This window comes from Melospiza melodia, chromosome 1 (assembly GCF_035770615.1).
Source record: "Melospiza melodia melodia isolate bMelMel2 chromosome 1, bMelMel2.pri, whole genome shotgun sequence".
NCBI lineage: Eukaryota > Metazoa > Chordata > Aves > Passeriformes > Passerellidae > Melospiza > Melospiza melodia.
This window is the reverse complement of record NC_086194.1, coordinates 36,408,616-36,429,527: the sequence shown is the minus strand read 5'-3', so window position 1 is coordinate 36,429,527 and position 20,912 is coordinate 36,408,616. Positions and strand designations below refer to the sequence as shown.

At 35.7% G+C, this 20,912-nt stretch overlaps 1 protein-coding gene across 1 annotated transcript in view; it reads right to left on the bottom strand.

Moving 5' to 3' along the window:
- Window positions 1-20,912, bottom strand: part of PLCL2 (phospholipase C like 2) — a 99,879-nt gene that overhangs the window by 8,286 nt on the left and 70,681 nt on the right. Inside the window, exons 5-6 of the mRNA XM_063154113.1 lie at window positions 15,681-15,756; window positions 1,587-1,696 (exon numbers count right to left, since the gene is read on the bottom strand). Coding sequence (XP_063010183.1) covers window positions 1,587-1,696; window positions 15,681-15,756 — 186 coding nt within the window. The remainder of the gene's footprint in view (window positions 1-1,586; window positions 1,697-15,680; window positions 15,757-20,912) is intronic.

Genomic DNA, 20,912 nt, shown 5'->3' with positions numbered 1-20,912 from the left:
CAATCAATGTTGAAGATATTTTCTCAATAATCTCTTCAAAAGGAAGGCCTTCTATCTTCAAAACTATGTTATAATCCTAAGGACATGTACACAAGCCCTTCAGTGCTCCTCGGAGCCAGACCTGCCATGTGGCTCCTCCAATTCCTGGCGAACGCAGGAATCACGACTTCACATTTCAGTCGCTCACCAACTGCAAACCTCCCCCCCACCAACCCTTATGTTCAGAATGTAAAGCAGAGATGAAGCAAAGGTACTGCTGTTTCAGGAAGCATTAAAATAGATTTGCCTATCCAAGCTGGTATCTGACACCTTTGACAGAAAAAAAGGGATAGGAATTTATTTCTTTGACATTCACCCAACGCCACTGAACTAACTCTTCTCTATGCTCTTGGAAGCACAGGACTGATACATTACACATCCCATACACTGTCTTCAGGAAACTCTGTTCTGATACAGGAAATGTGAATTCTGGTCCTTTACCTATAAGCAGAACCTGCATGAATATTTTTAGAAGGCATTAACTGTACATGCTGTAGCAAATTTCACCAGTTTTTGATTCTCCTCCGCATTGGATTTGTGCAGTGTAACACAAGAGGGATTGGAGCACCAAGTGACCTCATGAAAAGCTTAACAGTTCAAACCAGCATGGAGAAATACATATGCATTACTGCTTTTCTGTCATAGTTCACTGTAAGAAGAGGCGGTATGAAACCGTATTTTCAAGAAGAACTAAAAATAAAAACTAGGTGGGAGAAAATAATTTTCTTTGTAATTAAAACAGACTTTATAGTTTAATGTAGTGAAGAAGTATTTGATTGAGTGGGAGAGAAGAACTCATTAGTGGATGTAAACACCAAACTTGAATAATATGAGCTAGAGTCAAGGGAATAAATTAAGGGAGGCAGTTTTGCTATCTCTACAAATTTTGATATACTCTGCTGAGATCAAAGATCACCGATAGGAAACCTGAACTGTTCCACATTCTAGTTTCCTGAGGGTCTCAGGCTGAAAGCTTTTCTTATACTTCACCATTTAGTCTTTTGTCAAAATGTAAGCAAATGTGCTCGACAAAATGTAAAGAGAGTCTCCAGCTCATACACTCAATTTATCCCAGCCTGGATTATGAACACAATTTGCTTCTACCATTAACCACCATTCATCATCGACTGCAGCAGAAACAGCTTCCCTTTTGTTTTTCAGTAACTGCATTAACCTTAACACTTATTCCCCTTCAAATCACAAAACAGGGTTTAAACAATGGCATAGCTGCCTTCCAGCCTGAGCCACTCTGCAGAAGCCAAGAGTCATTGTTTCAGCCAGGTATTAAAGGATCCTGCCAGTGTTAAAAGATTGCATGAAGAAAATGTCAGACAAACTAAATGAAATAAGCTTCCGTAACACTACATGAGGATAAAAAGTCACATTGAGACTCTGCTGTGTTACAGGTTATATAAACCAAACTGACTATGATTATAGAAGTGAATAAAGCCAGTTGAACTGTGACACAGAGTAATGACCAGTAACAATATCAGAATGACAGTTTTGAACAGAAAAACACAGTAACTAACCAAAGGAAGGCACATTACCTTTAAAATTGTAATGTTCCACGTAAAACTTTCAACTGATTTTTGCAGTTTTCTTTCTTTTAGGCCCTCTCTTGCTCCTATATTGTGCAGGTTTTCATGAAACTCCATTGCTGTAGAGAATAAAAGAGGGAGAAATATAGTATCTATTTTAGCAATATTATAGAGAGAAATATAGTATCTATTTTAGTATCTATTTTAGGATTTTTGTGATCATAGAGATAGCAACTTGAAACTAATAAGGCTAAAAGACAGTGAAAAAGCTTCAGAAATTTTATTCTTCAAGCACAAATCTATCTGATGTAGTAAGATTCAATGCTATACAACATGCCAATTTATACAAATCTCTCTAAGTCAAAATCCACTAAAGCACCTGTTAGGTCACTGCTATACAGAGATGGAGCCCAGCAATTATTTCCCATAGAAATACAATCTCTAAGCACAACTGAATGTGTTGTACCACATGTAAAAACCTTTTTGTAGTTGCTATAGGATGGAAACAGTAATTTCATTAACTACTCTGGCCCCAGTTAATTTCATTAACTACTCTTTTGGACCTTACTCTTTTATGCATTTACATCACAGTTGTCCAGCTTACAATTTATAGCATGGAGTCTTCTCAGAAAATAAACACTTTACCTTATCCCTGAGGATAAATGAGTAACTGTGAAGGAGGAATGCCAAGTGAACTTGTCAAGGAATGCCAACAATATTTTACCACACCATGTAAACTACTGTGTCCACAAAATGTATCTGACAAACTCCAAATCAAAAATTTTTGGTAACATTTAGATTAGTTTGATCTAAGCACTGAGCAGACCAAATGAAGTTGTTTTAATACTGCACAGATAGCAGAGACATAATTTCCTTTCCACGCTGCTGTTACAAGCCATGTAAAAATAAACTTGAAACTGTTTCTTTCACACAGGAGAAGTCAAATGTCCTTCCACGGGTACACAGAGCAACTAACATGGATTACAGCTGCTCTCCCATGAAGGTCATAGCTCAGTTGTGCTCTCAAGATCCCCTTCTAATAATGCGCAGGGTATTTTGAGGTCAAAAGTTGGCAAGTGGCTCTGACATACACCTATGAACATAATAGTTAAAGGACAAATTATACTTTTAACTATGTTGTTTTCTCAGTGAGTGTATGTACTTCAAAATTTACATGTACTTTATTACCATGAATAAGCACGTAAACTTGGGTTGGCTGTCAATCTGAGAGAAGACTGACTTTTAAGGACATTATCTCTTCTTCGTAATCTCTTTAACCTACACTCATGTCTCATTAAAAGAAAGAGAGCTGACTGAATGTTTCCATCATACACTCCCTTACCTTACTCCCACATACACACACACATATCTTTTAAAAAGTATTCATAGATTCATTTGAAAGGCAAAATTGTTCTTTCTACCCTTTCTTACTATTTTAAATTTTGCTACAAGAAAAATAAATGGCAAATATTTTCCCTGAATTAACATAGTGTATAATTTTTATTTCAATCACTTCTCTACAGCTCTCCCTCTGCCGTCTCAAATATAATGTTCATCTTATATTTCCCCAAAACAAATTTCTAAGCAGGTGAGAAATTAAAGTTTATAAACCCATCATTGTTCTAAGTATCCATTTCTCATTCATATCAACCAAAGTAATAAACTCCCAATATGATTATGGAAAGGAAAAATTATACACAGATCCCTAATTACAATATTACACTTCTAGAGCCATCACAACAGTATAGATTTTCTGATCTGTACAATGAATTCTGAGACATACTGGCAAACTTTTGAAGTTCTGCACCTCATTTCCATCTTAACAATTATTGCTTTTTAAGTCAGTGGACAGCAGCAATCGATAATAACTTGAACGAAAGAAGAAAGACATTAAGAATAATGCTGACCACCTGCATGTTAAAAGTGGGATTGGTGCTTTGTAGATTTCAGATTATTTTGATGTATACAAAATTCCTGATATCACAGACATGAACACAATGGTGACTGTGTATTCTGCCAGCCAGAAAAACTCCTTTATGTTCACCAACAACCTTCTGTGGTGATGCTCTTTCCAGTCTACACTCATGCTATGACACATTTCTGTCCTGCCAAAGCCATTCCACCGCAGCTAAGTACACTTGGAAGTTGGCAGGAACATCTCATCATCCTTCTTGGGAAAATGAAGCAGTCAGATCATCCCAACAGGGCACACACGTGTAAACCCCCAGCTGACAGGTGCCTCCTGCTTAAACTCCACTACTATTGATACTGATACTGATATCGGGGCATCCTCAGCATCTCTCACAGACTGGCCAACTCCTCATCATCATGCTACACTAAACCTAAACACACAAGCAGATTTGAATTTTATTTCCGCTTCCATTACTAGCTCTTGCCTGATTAATTGAAATGAATTATTTCATCTCTTTGTCTCAGTTTTTCCATCTGCTGAAAGGAATGGCTCTTATTTGGTACACAATATATGGACAATTAAATTTTAGAGCATGAATGCAGCACAACATTTAACTGTTGACTATGCCTCTCTTGGCATTCATCTCGTATGTTCTCACTTGGTTTTGTTGCACTTTGCCTTGGAATTATTTCATGCTTTAACTATGGCAAAGGAATAACACAAGTGTTAAATTCCAAAATTAAACATATTAGAAGATAACAGAAAAAGGAAAAAAAAAGGAAAGACATTCTCATTTACAGCTAAATTAATAAAATAATTTACATGTTCATATAAACCCATGTAAACATGCCTTTAGGATATGCTTACAAACAAAACTCAAGGTTAAATTACTTTTTTATATAAACAATTTTCAGTCTCTTTGCAAATAAAAATTCAGCTCTCACTCTCATTAAGATATAATAAACAAGTCACTTTTTATGAGGCTTAATTACTTCTAGATTTATTAGTCAATTAGTAATTTTGAACTGCCTGAGAGCTCTTGAATGGTAACAGGTATACCATTAACCTGATGTATCACCCATAATATTTTTGCATATACCACCTCAATCAAAGAAAGCACAAGTCAGTTATATTTTTCATTTATTGTGGCAGATGTTAAGGAAGATATAATTCACAACTTTCTGAGTGACCACGAAGAATATATAGGATATATGCTCTTCTGTTTGGATGGTATTTTCTGTGTTTTAATTTTTGCCCACTGCACAAATGTATTTATCTACAATGAAATTATTACTGATTGTTGCCTTGAGCCAGAAAGCTCAAATCTAAAAAGCTCTTTTGACTGGAAACTCTTTACTAAAATCCTTATTTGCACAGAATCACTGAGGTTGAAAGGCAGCTCTGGACCAACCCCATTGCTCAAAACCAGGATCAGAGAGAATGATCAGGACTGTGTGAGGTGGCTGTTCAATATCACCAAGGATATCCCCTCTTGTGTGGGACTGAGGCGAGGCTGACTGGCTTAGTCCTACTTTCTAACTTTCTAGCTTTTACTTGTTTGCCTTCTGCTTGTAACAGTGTGATGAGGTTTCAAACATCATTATTTGGTCCCCTTCTGAGTTTCTGCATGGGCGTACTAAGGGCTCTTAGTTTGCATAACCTGCATTAAGAAGGCTGGTCATCGCTGCATAAGTAAGGGTGAGCTGACAGAAGCCATACAATTTTTTCCTAAGCATTTGCAAATTGAAAATGGATTCAAGTATTTCACATTAAAAAGAGCAGCTTTTCTGTAAAACATTCACCCCAGCTATTGCAAGGCATGTAAGTACACTGTAATATATGTAGCAAAACAGCAATAGCATGAGTCAACAGCAGGTTTGTACAGTGAACAAAATACTGCTGATAAATTTTCCTAATCATAACCAGAGATTTCACAGCATATTCTTCTCCTCTGCAGTACACTTGCTTATTCTAAAGCATTCTCATAAGCAATCCTTCAGTATTTCCAAATAATATTTTCCCCATCAGTGCTGAATCTCTTTCTGGTTCCCCAGTGAATGCTGGTTAGTTTGAATTTCATGATTGTCTCAGCTTTTCCCTCTCTCTCAGACCCGTTCCCACAGCCCTGGAATGCATTAGATGGCTTTAACCCTTCTTCATTCACCAGGAATACCTTACATCCAAGATGCTACTCTGAAATTTCACACACAATCCTCTTCAATTTTTAATAACTTAAATAGCATGAAGAAAAGAGAAACCCTATAAGGCCACTTGATGCAGTAGGAACTATGTATCACTGAGGAGATTAACAAAAATTTGCTTGGCTAGTCTAGCAAAAGGAAAACCAAAAGAGGAGCAATTGCTCTCTAGATGCTCTACACCAGTCAGGTAAGACCATGGACCTCAAAGGATCACTGCAGCTAAAGGACAATATTAGGATGGATGTCCACTAGCAAAATCAGAACTTAAGTAAAATTTATTACCATTGTAGATGTGTTTCTGTGATCAGTTTTAAAATGAAAAAATTACACAGATCAAAAACTTCTATTCATTGTAAAATACAGTTCAACACGATCCATTTTCAAGAGGTGCCCTGGGAAGCAGAGTGAAGCACCTACAGTCCTGTGTTTCCTCAGCCAGCTGCAGGATGACCTACAGTGTTACATGCATAGCATGTCAAACTTGCATTAACTCACGCTTGCCATATTCTGATGGAACATTCATGTTTATAATCTCAACAAGGACTAAACGACAGTAGAGAGAGCAATGTGTCTTACTGCCATGACATACTTCAATAACAAGAAGTTTTCCTAAATAAAGCATACAAGGCAATATAATTGTCTTGACAGGATGATAATTTTGAGTCATTCCCTGTCAGAATAGCTTCCAGATTGGACTTCAGCTTTGCTTTATGTCCTGGATTCTTAGTGTTTAATTTTTCACAAATATGTTCAGTAGATCCAAAACTATTCAGAACTTACAACATTCATATGAGCTTAAAATATGGTTATTGTTCTACTGATGCTTGAAATGCTAGAACAAAGATGCCCTGCATATTGTTATAATCCCAACACTTTATTTTCATAAAAAAATATTATTTGGTGATATACCTCAAAAGCAACATTTTTGATACTAATAAAAGCCACTCATCTTCAACTGCATTTAGCTTGAAAAAATAGTTTCTTCTTTTCTTTAAAATGAAGCTACTTCATATAAAATTTATTGTCTTTAATTACTAACTAGAAACGACACCTGTTGGAAGCTGGTTAGCAATTCCTCCCACTAGTGGGCTCTCACTATAGTTCCAAAGCATCATATTTAAGATATTAATTAAAATGTGCTATATAAAGCAGCATAAGTGATTCTGCTATTTTTAAACTAGTTAAAAAGCATATACTAAAAAGGAAAGAGGCCTTAGGTCACTGAGCTGCATGTAATTGTGGTTTTACATACAATATATGTATATTTGTTTGAACTGTCTGATGATAATTACACATGTATTAAAATGAAGAAGTGAAAAGAAACTGAAAAATGGAAAACTGGAGAACATACCTGTGTGGTACAAGTACAGGAACATTTGGAACTCTGAGATTTGTTTGCTTTTGTGAGAGCGCCTATCACAAAGCCCTGGCATACAATCTCAGTTTATAGCAAAAAAATTCACACCTTTTCTTTAACTGAGAACCAAGATACTAATTTTTCAAGGAATTTTTAGCAAAACAGCCAGCACAACACTTGCTCAGCTGTATTTCTAAAGCCAAATCTTCCCCTGGCATGCTCATTTGTTTTCTTTGATGAAAGCTTTCTTGCCAAGAGATGATTTACAACCTAGCTGAGACATGACTACACAGCAGGTGGGCTCCTCCTGCTATGTTTTTTCTCTTAACAAAAAACTTTATCAGTGAAACAGCACAGTAATGAGATTCTGGCAATAAATGCATATACTGAGTATGCCTAACGTGAAATGAGGAACAAACAAAATTTGACTATGCCTATATGAAGTAAACATTGGTAATACTCCAGGTATGAAGCACTTAAATTCAGTCAAGCCAAATATAGTTTATTTAATTTCTGGTAGAGCTCTTTGATTTAAAATCAAATTAAATACTTTTCAAAAGAGTTATAAATACAAAATAAAATTAAATAAACATTAATATTTTTTAAATGTAAAGAAAATATCTCACAGCTTTGGATTATCTCACAGGTTTTAGGTTATCACACCTTGCAGGTCTACCACTATGCAGATTCAACTCAAACAATTACAAAGATGCTGTGAATAATTTGCATACACAAATTTCTTCTTTACAAGAATAAAAATCCAAGAAATCAGTTAATATATTCAAATATTTCTTCCTCCACTGTGTAGGTCAAACAGTAATAAAGGAAATGAAAAATTCTAGGAAAGTATTTAGGCTGTAAGTATTCATTTCCAACAAATATTTAATTTACTTATACAGCTGCTACTCTTGGCCACATCTTTGAAAGCGACAGCTTCAATTTTTTACAGCATTAAATATGTTTCTTAATATTTTTATTTTAGATTACATTCCTTAAACAGTCAGCTATTTCAGCCTCACAAACAATTTCCTCTCAAAATTAATTTTATCAGAAAAAGAGATTGGGAAAAGAGTCTGGCTACCAGACCATATCAACAATAAATCAAATGCATCATGCTGGAGAAGCAATAGAAGTCACCATACTTGTAAATTCTCATTTATTTTGCTTACAAAACACTCTTCACACAAAGATTTAAAATGAACCTTCATAAACTAATGCTTAGTGTATCTCTGTATTTTTAAAAAGTCATTACTAACTGCAAAAATGGAGTCTTAGCAGGAACAAAGATTAGATGCTGAAGTACTTCCAAACACTTTGTTTCCACTGAAGACATTGAAAAAATGTTACGCCATAACTAGAGAATCAGAATTTCTTGGCAGGTTCAAAGAATATTTTGCTGAGATTTAAGATGCTCAAGGAATTAATTATTTGCATTCAATATATTCAGATAATTATTTGACAAAAGAATACAATATCTTAATTAGTTGTCCAGCATTTTTAAATTACTTTGACCTTTTTGGCACTATCTCTTTAGTAAGTGGAAATGTTTCTCAGACACAGACAGACACGTAGGTGCTGCCTCTACTTAGGTGGCTAAAAACTGTTTTCGTGCCCAGTGCCCTATCATTCTTGAAAAACAGCAAAGACAAATTGCATACTTAAGAGAACTTTCTTATTCCAACATCCCAAACAACAATGGCATCACAGCCTGCTGAGCACCATCCTTTCCTTTAAATTAGTATTCAGTCTTCCAGTCCAGACTCACACAGTCCCATGTGCAATCACAGTAATCCAGTTCACCATGTAAAAGACTTTCTTTAATGCTGGGGAGCCACTGAGGACTTCAAAGGCTCACTAAATTCCTTAAGAAACACCATCAGAAGAGATTGATAGTAGTTGCAGCACTAAGCTTACATTATTATGAAGCTGAAAAGAGGAAATGTGCAACCTCTATGCCACGACGTTGCTACTTCCAAGGGTTAAGTAACCAGCTCCACCCGTCCAAACACTTTCAGGAACAATCCTATGTAAAATTACCCTTCTAGATACCAAAGTCAACAAAAAGAATATCAACTGACAATACTCATAAAACGCACAACAACACTTTTTCTGTTCCTCCAAAACAATGCTTCTACAAAATTCACAGAGAAACAGACCTTGACATAATAAAACAGTTGTTCTGCAAAATTGACTCATGGTATTCCACCCCCAATGTACAGAAAACTTTATTCCACAAATACACTCCTCTGTGAAGACAGACAAGATTTCTGAATGGGGGTCAAGTTCAGCCACTACACATATGAGAATGAATTAAGACTGTCAATAAAGGGCATAAACACAAGAGAGGTACAAAGGAGAGGATTTTTTTTTCCACAGACTGCTGTTTCCATCTCTTGTTTATCAGTCTTGATACTCAAGAGAGACCAATGAGATTATATTGAAAAGTTTCTGATTTTATTGAATGTTAGAATGCAGACTTAATAAAGATACTGATTTATGGCACACTGTAATTTTTCCCAGAGTTCAGATCTAGCTGAGCCTACATTGTTTCACTGGCAATAGTCATCAATCTCTTACACTTCCACAGAAATCCAACTTCTCTCTTTTCTGGCATTACTTTAACAGGAGAGGGAAAAAAGGCTTCATGTGAAGGGGCAAACTCAAGAGAGTAATGCAAAAGTCTGTGCTGGTCAAGTATTTGCCCTACTACCAATGAGCAAGGTCATTAAGAAGTATATGAGATGTCTCCTGCGAATCATCCACCCATTTGCAAAATATATCAGATTCACAAAAAAACCCCAATACCATCCAAGGTATTACAGGATGAGAAGTAATATGTATGAGAAGCAATACAGGAAAAATGTGGTGTATGACTGGTGTGAATAACTATGGTGACAAACATGTGAGCATAAAGAAAAATGACTCATCACCTATTCAGTAATACTATTTAAGTTGATCTAAGTGCATTTCTTCACTTCCCCTCCTCCCCACTAGAATGTGGTTTCCAGAATATTCAAGGCACAGGAGAAGAACAGGTTTACAGGGAGTACAGGCAATGACAGTACAATCTGGGCTGCTGTGAGCTGTACCTGGAGACAGTGGCTTAGTGGAGTTATTTGAGGAGGAAGGACAAACAGGAAGAAAAAAATGCAGAAAAAAAAGGAGTAGACAGGACGAAGAGCAAACAAGAAAAAAAAAACAGGTAAAAATGATAGACAGAATACAGAAAAATTAGAAACATAAATAAAGGGAATAACTTGAATAGACCCTTTTTTTTCCCCCTTAACTATCAGCAAAAGTCTATTGTGCTAATAAACAGTGAAAATTATGTTGTGACAAGTGTAGAGAAAGGAGTTAAAACAATTTGATAACTGGCTTATTAAAATGGGAACATAGAGAAAACAAGGAAGAGCAGGTATTTCAAAAGCATGCAGACTGGCTGAGAGGCGTCTCCAAGTACTGTTTTAGCCATAGCAGGTGACGTTGGAGCTTACGTGGTGGTGAGAAATATTATAGATGGCTTTCTTTTGACAGTGAATCTCATGAAAAATACAGCAATGGATCCAATTCTAAGATGTAACTTGAAGATCAGCATGTCCTACTGATGGCAGTCAAAAAAATGAAATATTTTCAGGTGCAAAGTCCAATGATAATAGAGCAGCATTCCTTCACTCCCTAGTTACAAAACAGTAGTTTAAATGCAATGGCTTCTAACCAAGAGCCAAGACCTGCTGATGAGAGGCAGTATTTCAGAAGGCATGGAATAACATGTTCTGCTGAACTCCACAGTACCCAAACCATAAAAAACATAAATTCTCTTTCAAGTCAGGGATAACTGCAGAAATATTGGGAACCTAGTCATTGCCTCTCACACTGTAAATAAAAACTCAATTGCCCACCCATATACCAAGTCAAAAGTGCTCCTCAATATTTAAGTATATAAATTTCTTTTGCTCTGTTAGTGGATTATCTAATCTGCCAGATTATTACATTTCCTTACATGTTTTATTTTGGTGAACCTGAGTCAAAAATTATTAGAATATATATAACAAACAGTAAGGGAAAAAAGCTCAACATCTCAGTGGAAGTGTCATTTTGCTGGAAAGCTTAAGTAGTAACAGTGGGTAAGTAAGAGTTCCAACTATTCGAACAAAATTGATTTAATTCCTTTAGTTTTCAACTACCAGAAGCATTTGAAGTGTTTGTGTGGCTATCATCCTAGTATTCTTCTGCATGCAGCTCAGATTAACCATTTTCCAATAGATACTGTGTACTGTGTTTATCTTTAATGGCATCCAGAATGGCTGGATACTACCTTTCCTGAAACCATATTTTTCTTTGAAGTACATGTTAGAAAATATACTCCTTCTCTGTCATTCATTACTTGCACTATTAAACAAAGTCAGTCACTGTACGGGTGGGATAAATAAGACAGACTCTGCTCCAACAACTCAGAATCCAAGTGTGAGGAAGAAAGAGAACAGATGGATACAGGAAGAGTGGGGAGTACAATGAAAACTATTTTGGTTAAGGTGGTAGGAGGACATGTGTCAATCTAGCTATATTTGTAGGATAATTTTAAAAACAAATTCAAAGGAAGTAGCCTGGTAGATGTTTACAGAGAGCCTGTGGGACAACATGACAAGGACTGAAAATCCAGCAGGCACTGGAAACTCTTGCTACCAAATGAGCAAACACAAGAGAAGTGAAAGCAGCTCAGTCCTGACGCACAATGAGGAAAAAAACCTAAAAATCCATCCAGGGACAGACATCATCAAAACGACAGCCAGGAAAATGACGTGCATGAGGCAAAACTAGGATGGTCAAATGGAGAGACAGAATAGCGTAGCTGAGAGCTGAGAAAACAAGAATCTGAAAAAGAATTCTGGCTGCACGGATGCCTAGGGAAGGCTATGCCTATTAAAAAAACATATGGAAAGAGATATGTATGTTTTTTATGAATCTGAGTTCTTAAAAATTAATTCATCCTCAGTTTGAGCAAAGAGTGCTGAAATACACATTTATGCATCATATTAACACTAAACTGACACTGCTAGAACTCCATACAAAAACTTCAGTTTCTGAATTAGAACAGAAACCTCAGAGACCATTCCTTGCAGGTATTGTCAAGGCAATATTTTCCCTGACACACATAAATTTACCCTTACTGATTTTATATTTCCCAAGATTATAGAACCATAGAATGGTTTGAGGTTTGAAGGGACCTTAAAGATCATCTACATCCAAACCCTCTGCCAAGTGAAGGAACACCTTCCATCACACCAGGTTACTCAAAAACACTCCAGTCACATCTACCTTTAATTAAGTTCAGTAGTTCTTTGTCACCAGCAAGCTGTGTTTAGTAATTATTGCTCCCCGTAATTCAATGAATATTTGGAATATTCTTCTGAGCTTCCAATGCTGAACACCAAAATGAATTCCTAAGTCATGGCTCTCTCTTTTAACCAGGGATGAGCTCAGACAGTATTCAAATTATAAACCAAAAAATGCAATGGAAGATTCAAAAGAGGAGTTCAGGAATTATGTGATTTGAGTACAAAGGAGGCTATAAATGGGGTAGGGTGACCTGGACATTCAAATTCTTTACTTTAGCAGAAATACAGGAGCATTTTAGCACTGTAAGAGATTCAGTGAATGGATCAGATTATCTTCAAATTCCCTTTAGCACATAGCTTCTATTTTCTTGTAGCATCTTTAACTGGCTTAATAGCGACAAAATAAATGGCACTGCAGTCATCTTGAAGTTATGTGGATTTTTTGTAACTCTGAAAAGAATAAAAGTACACTGGGAAGCAAAGCAATATCATGTTCCCATATCTTTTCATTATTCATGTACCTAAAATACTTTCAATAACTACTTAACTAAAAACAATGTATTGAGCTGAATTAATATGCTGATATGGATAAAACAGAGAGGTTTTTAATATTATTTAATTTTAAAGAACCAAAGTGAGGAGAGATGTTTATAGTTAAATGTGCTCAGAGAATATTAATAGAAAAAAACCTGAATTCTGAAAATAGCCATCTCAATAATTGTATCCTTACTTATCCAAAAGGCTATCAACCAAGGAAATAATACTGCATTTATTTCCAAACTAGGCCTGAATTCTATAGGCGGCCAAAAGTCCTATTATTAAATTTAAGATAGAAAACAGTTCAACAGAGTGAATCTACTTTGCCTTTTTAACAAAATTCTCTTATAAGCCTGGTTATGACAACAAAAATTTACTGCTTATTGACAGCTTGTCTACTTCTTATTTTAGCAGCTCTTCCACTATTTGAGCTCTAGAAGGAAAAAAGGCCAGACAAAGGCATTATTTTGTTTTCTCCTTATCCAGAAACTACATGAGAAAACGTATAATCTTTTACTCGTAATTCAAATAGCATCTGCTGAGATCATGAGATCAATAAGATAATCTTCCAAACCCATTGATACTAAAAGTTAATTCATCTTAAAAAAATGCCTTGACCCTGCAGGGCTAAAGCTGCCCTAAATAGCAGGATCTATTACATAATCCATACTTAGGCTTATGTCATCACACTGGAGGGTTCTCATTTGAAGGAGATCAAAATCTCCACTATTTAGCACAGGCTTTAAGTCTTTAGCATCTTAAGCAAAGGATTCCTGGACCCAACTGTCCCTCATGTAAAATAAGGCAGTAAGACTCAAGAAAGTCAGATATATGGAAGTTTACAGGAATACATACAAGCTAGTAGAAAGCAATCTCTTCTGAAGAGCAACAATTCTAAAATATTAAAAAAAAAAAATTGGGCAACTGGCTTTTGCCTTACCTCTAACCAAGGATCTAAACTGCTTAAGACACTGGTGACACTAAAAAATTTAAGCACATTATCACCACATAACTGGGAGATGATTTAAGAAGCAAGCACACATGTCTACCAGACAACAACATCCTTACAAAAGCACAATACATTCTGTGTTTGGTACTGCTGTGGTTTCACCCCAGACAGCAACCAAGTGCTGCACATTTGCTCACTCCTGCTGGGTGGATGGGGGAGAGAATCAGAAGAGTAAAAGTGAGAAAACTTGTGGGTTGAGATAAAGACACTTTAATGGGTAAAGCAAAGGCTGTGCACGTAAGCAAAGCAAAACATCATCCTGTGTAAGCACTGCTCAGCAGCAACAAAAAACATCTCTGCATCATCAGCCCCATTTTAAAGCCCTCTGTAACACAGTCCCATACCCGCTACTAGGAAGAAAAATAACTATCCCAGCCAAAACCACCACAGTATTTTTGATAAATCTTTGCATCTATCAATAAGATATGTGAAGTAATATCTTGTAACTCATGGTATTTATGTTTGGTATTTATGTTTGACAATTTCAAGTAAATAGGGCAACTTAAAACTTTCAGGTATTTTGACAGTCCTTTGGTTTGACTGAAGTTCACAGTGTCTGAGGAGTATATGCTGTGAATCAAGGGGAGATCTAGAAATTCCAAGTGGGTAAGCCTTTCTTGCTGCTGATCTGAAAGCCACTGTTAACAGGAGGGAGTTTGTAAAGGAAGGCTGAGGGTGTAAGAGCATTATTTCTTTCTTTTTGGAAAAAAGGAACAAAACAAAGGGACTGGAATTTGTAGGAGAGCAGAGAAGCAAATCAAAGAATGGAACAAAATTATGGAAGATAATGGGAGCTACAGGATGCTAAATATCAGGCAGATAAAAAGTATTTGTGTATAAAAAGCTTTTGTTCCAATTGAGTCATGCAAAACATGTCTGTAAATGCTTTGGCAGAGTCTTTGGCAGCATTCCTGTTTCTGATGCAAAATGTGATGCATCACTTTGAGCAAATTTGTAACATTATTTATAAAACAGTTCAAAGTTCAAAAGAAAACAAGCATGTTTAAACAACAAGGTCAGGCATGCTATCAAAACAAGCAGGAAACCTTCAAAACTCAGCTGTGCCCAGATGACAAAACTGTTACAAAATATCACATTAAAAAGGGGTCAGTTTGTGAAGGGGTCAAGAAGTACTTATACCATCTATTTCAAATATATATCAGACCCAGGAAACATTTCAGAGAACTTGTGGGAGCAACACAAAACCAGAGGGCATCCACCCAACAGATCTAAAGAAATACAGGAACCAAACATCTGAATTACTGTTACACAACTATCAGAAGGCAATGTTCTCCTGACAATTCAAGTTTCACCAAGGCTCCTGAAGACACTGAGCTACCACATCAAAAGAAGAAAAGTTCTCACATAGAGAAAGAGGAACAAATGGTTAAAAAATTTCAGTGTGAAGAAAGATCATTCTCTTTGCTTCCTGTAACCTTGTGTTTTCATTTGTGGAAATGACTATAATGACAAACTACTGTCCATGTATAAAATACTTGTAATTTCTAAATTCAAGATGTAATTCTATGAATCTTTGCTTTTTATGATTTGAAATGTCTTTTCACTCTAAGTGGATGTGCCTAAATCACAGTAATCTTTTTTTGTATATTTGGTTTTTTGTTGTTTGGTTGTTGGGTTTTGCTTGTTGGGGGGAGGTTTTTTGCTATAGTTGAATATTGATTTTAAGTTTTGGAAAATTCAAAAATTGCAGCAAGTTCTGTATAATATTTTTAAAAGCAGCTTGTACTTACCTGCCTTCTGACACTGCACGATCTTCTCATATAAGCTATCTGTATTTTCAACCAGAGTCCTGATGGTGTGAATCATCTACAGAGAAAATAAATTGAAATATACAGAATATCAGTAAAATTAAAATTTTATTTAAATTTTTTTTATCTGTAAATGATGCCTAAAATTGAACTCAAATTGATTAACTAATACTTATTGTTAACATAATGAATGTACTCCTTTTTCTGGTCATAATGAGGTAGCAAAGTGCCCTAGACATAGCATAAAGGCATAAAAAATACAATGATTTTGGGCTGGGATCTGTGAATACTGAAGCAAAACATCTACTCCATAGTTCACTGCCTATCAAAGCAACTGGGAATGATATAACCAGGCAATTTGCTTTTGGTGGCTTGGTTGAGATAACCTGGATGCAATTTTCCTCTTCCTCATTCCCTCCAACACTCAGGATGATGATCACTCATTACCCAGTGCATCCTTTTTCCTAGGCATCATTCCACTGCTTTTCCAGATTTTTTCCTCTACATTTTCCCTTTTGTGGCTAGACCTGCACTCATGTATGAGATAATGCTTTATGGAAGAAAACAAATCACTTGAGGCTGGTAGTGGAGGATAGGAAAAATAAATTATTCTTTTAGCTGATCTTTCTAAACAAAAAGCCTTTCAGGGAATCCCAGCTGAATGCTCTAAGATGGAACCATGCAGAATTTTCAGCCTAGGGTATGTACTGAGAAGTAACAACTTTGCTTCTCACCTTCCCCACTGACGTCTCTGCTTTCCACTCAAGCAGACAATTTTCTCTGCACTAAAACAATGACTACATTTTTGACATGTTACTTATGTGGGTGTTCATGTGGAACTTGCTTTTCCTTAGGAGACCACCATTTGCTTTTATGAGGAGGAACAATCCTCCTCATAAAAGCATGTTACAGAGAAAAAGGAATGTTACAGGGGAAAAAAGCCCAAACCTCTCTAACACTGCTCCTCAGAGAAAAATTACTGTAAGAGGCATGACTCCCTCACACATATTAGAAGGAGCCTTCTGCAGCTGAATGACATTGAGGCTGCTTTTCTGAACATTGCTCCAAGTAAGGCATAAATCAATTTTGAGAAGCAGGCAAGCAAGTCTCAGATTTTTGATTGTGACAAGTGTGCAAGCAAGTGAGGAGGAAAAACACCTGCACAGACAAACTACTCTACAGGCTTCTGTAACTGTCAGCTGCAAAAAAATCTGGTTTAAACAAATGACAAAGCATTTAAAAATAATTCTAGTTCCATTTATATTATTTCGGTTTGAGCCAATAAAGAAAATGATGCAAACCATGAATTTGTACTTGCTACACACCAACAGCATGTGAAAAAGCAACTTTAGAGTACATGGAGGTCATCATACTGGATAATTTAATTTAATCCTCACATCCCAATTAATCTCTTTTTAAAGTATCTACTTAGCCTGATCTATATTATGTCTGTTGTCGGGGTTGCTTTAAATAGACGTAAATTAGAATATATGAAGTAAAAATAACGTGATCAGGTTGCTAAGCTGCAAATGAAAAACTTTAGCTTACCACAGTTTAAACTGGATTGTTCTTTGAATATAAATATCAATTTTCACTCAAGCAAAAACTACCTATAAATAGAATTATGCTGATTACTATTTAAGTGTAACAAATTGAAGACAATTTAAGTAAGAGAATACTATAGTTCACCCACATAGGGAGCACTGCAAACTGACTATTCCTAATCAGTCAAGGAGAAAGCCCCATTTCACTTTGCTTCATTACTATTCAGTCTCTAAAACAGAACTCACAAATTGAAATAAGATCACAGTAAATTTGCTTGACAGGCAAGGATTTACCTGTTTCAATATGTATGTCACATAACACATTTGTTTCTGCAATGAACTTAAATGGAGAGGACCAAAACACAGCTGATGTCAGCTGTATACTTCCAATAGCTGATGTTATTTTGCTAACTGGCTGAAAGAAAACCGTAAAGCAGGTTTTTCTGAATTGACAATCACCTTGAAAAATGAAACGCTGAGCACATATGACTCTTGAGCTTTTCTGGGGTGCTAATACACAGTACTAAGGACTAGAGAGGGATTCCCGATCAATATGAGTCCTTTTACCTGAGCACTCTTTTGACTGGAGTTCATAAAAAAATGAGAACAACTATGCTACCTGTTCAAGGTATTTGTTTTGAAGGAATTGTAAGAAATATTACAAATGTCCTACTCTGTTTTCCTGACCCCATGTGTTTAATAACATAATTTCTAAGTTATCTCAGTTAGGTCCTATTCCAGACACAGAGCATATCTACCTGCTCTGCTTCCTTTGTATGGCCTACATGAATATCAGATAATTTAGAAGCAGTGGAGAACAAGTCTCAGCTGATTAGAAAACTTACTTTGAGACGCTGCACTGATTTTCAGAAATAAGAGAATTCTAAGATGAACCAAAATGCTTACATTACTGCTTTTTTGTTTACTTTCTGTATTGACAAAAGAAGAAAGTTTTACTGATTCTGCAGATGAAAGGAAAAAAAACTAATCACTGTATTAGTGCTCTTTCATCATGGTCAGGCTAACACTGGAGAATTTATAATAACATGCCAATTTCATATTTCACAGTTCCAGTATGGAAAGCTAGTAAATACCCTATGATCAAAAGGAATACCCTCTTTGCAACTTCTGAAGAAAAATGGCAATGCATTTCATATGGCAGAAATTATTCTAATATCCACTTTTAGATTATCAAGAGTAGTAACAGTTACTTTCATTATCTTTGGTCTCTAAAATACATACAAAGCTGTATTTAAGATTAACAGCACTGCAGAGCAAAACTGGCTGAGCTAGCAATAATTCAGGGGTTGACTGCCACTACCATTCAATCGCTGTTATGGAACACCCCAATTTTCAAATGTCCTTCCCTAACAAAATAATGGAGTAGTATGCTGTGTGCATGACTAGGTGTCACCTTCTAGTTGTGCTTGATTAATAAACTAATACTATTAGTTCATTATAATTTTATTCTTACATTGCTCTTCACCACACAGTCATACTTTAGTATGGATTCAGCTATTTGTTCAATTACTCCTATGGAATGTTTGAACATATGAATTCTTTCTAGTGTTCAAGCCAAAGTTTTAACCTCATGAAAACACTTATATAGACATTCACAGAGACTGAAAGACTTCTGGCAGACACAGCATATGGAACAACTATGTATAAATGCCTATATTTAAACAGAAAATTAATCCAAATATACTGGTATGTATATGTGAGATCAATATAAAAATGAAATTGAAAATGATGAGTAAGGAGGAGCTTCAGTGTGAAAACCACTATGTCTGCAGCAGAGTAAGACATGGAAATCTCAAGGCAAATTAGTCATGGAAATTGAGCAGAAAGACCAGGTAGAATCTGCTCTACACTGAACTAGTCTATATTGAACAAGGCAATCAATTAGCAGGCATTTTCTAACCACATCTAACTTCTAGAATATTACCAGTGACAAATCTGGAAAGAGAAATGGAAACAAATGCAATATGGAACAACCAGTTGCCACCCGATCATTAAAAATGTATTGCAAATTGCCCATGCATATTCAAGAAAAGAACACATGCTACGTGAAGTTTAGTAAGTTGTATTTTCTAACAAGCCTCTTACAATACTGATTCACATTTCTAACCTATGTTGCTTTTTTTCTGGAAGCAAAGATTCAAAATATCAAAAAGATTATTTTAAATATAGAACTTATAAGATACAATGCTGAAATTGCTTTAACTCACCTTTCAATTCCCACCCCATCACCACACTCCAACCTCAGCATGACCAGAGAACTTCTCAGGTGTTCATTTCACACTGGACTATCCTACTCTTTTTGTTGGTCAATGGAAAACAGGAAATGCAGAATTCTATGCTTTATAGCCTTGAAGTCATCACATTTTTGCGGAGGCCAGGTTAATAGTTTGATCTATTTGTTATATTCTTCAAACTCTATTGGTTAAATCATGCAAGCATTTTACCTAGTTATTCTAACAAATGGATGAATGTCAAGAAAGATGTTTTAAAAATTAAGTAGTTGTTATTATTGTTGTTGTTCAGAAGTAAGCACTATATGATTAGTCCAGAATTCTCAATGAGGATTGGAGACCTGTATTATTATATACATTGTTCCTACCTTAAAAAGCCAATGATGATGGTTAGAAATCACAATTGTTGCTTCAAACAGATGGAACTGCATTGTTAACAGTTCATCCCTTATGTGATGCTGTCCTCACAAACCAAATGAAAAACTCATTTACTGAAAAAAATCTATCCTCCTTCTCAGCAAAACAGAACTCTCCCATTAAGATGGTTACTTAAAATTATATATATAAATGTCTAGACTACCCTTTAGGATAGTCTTTTTTTATGTTTCAAAGTTTGTTGTCTGATCTGTTGTTTTATGAAAGAGTTAAGTGCTATGAACTAATACCATGTAAATCAATGCAAGTGCTCACATGTATGTACACATGCATATATTTGAAACCATTTCTTTAATTTCAGCCGAATTTGAACAAGATCTATTTCTACTAGGCTCACATAGCCAGGTCTTCTGGTAGAAGGTAAAACATTCTGTTTATGCCCTCAACTTGTGAAAAATATGTAACTGAACTCAACCGTAAATATCACATTTAACATAGGCCTTGGGAAAGAAATCTTTCAAAACCCTGAGGATTTATCCAATCTTCCAGTGTGGAACTGGTTGGTAGCACACAAGAAGACATCAGCTGTATTTTAAAATGGAAAAATCAACCAATTATAAACTGTGTCTGGCTGATGAAACTCAGTGAGAGAAAACACCTTCACTGACACAACTGCAACACCAAGGATGAATGTTATTTTTAGCAAGAAAAGCACACCACACATTTAAATTTCAACATCTGTAAATGTGTTGCCAATACTGCTAGACCTATATTCCAAGAGCAAACCTGAAACCATACTTACAGTAGGTATAAATCAAATCTTCATTAAAATGGCACTCACATTCTACTTTCATCCAAACCTCTACATATAAGATATTTTTCTGAAATCACAAACTACACCATTTCTAATAAATGTATGTATCTTTAGTATTCAGAAGCCAAACTGGAGCTCTTAACAGCAGTAATAAACATGTAATTTGCATTTTCCAGACATTTTATTAAGCCCAAGATTGTACAAATAGCACCATTATCAAACAGCACTT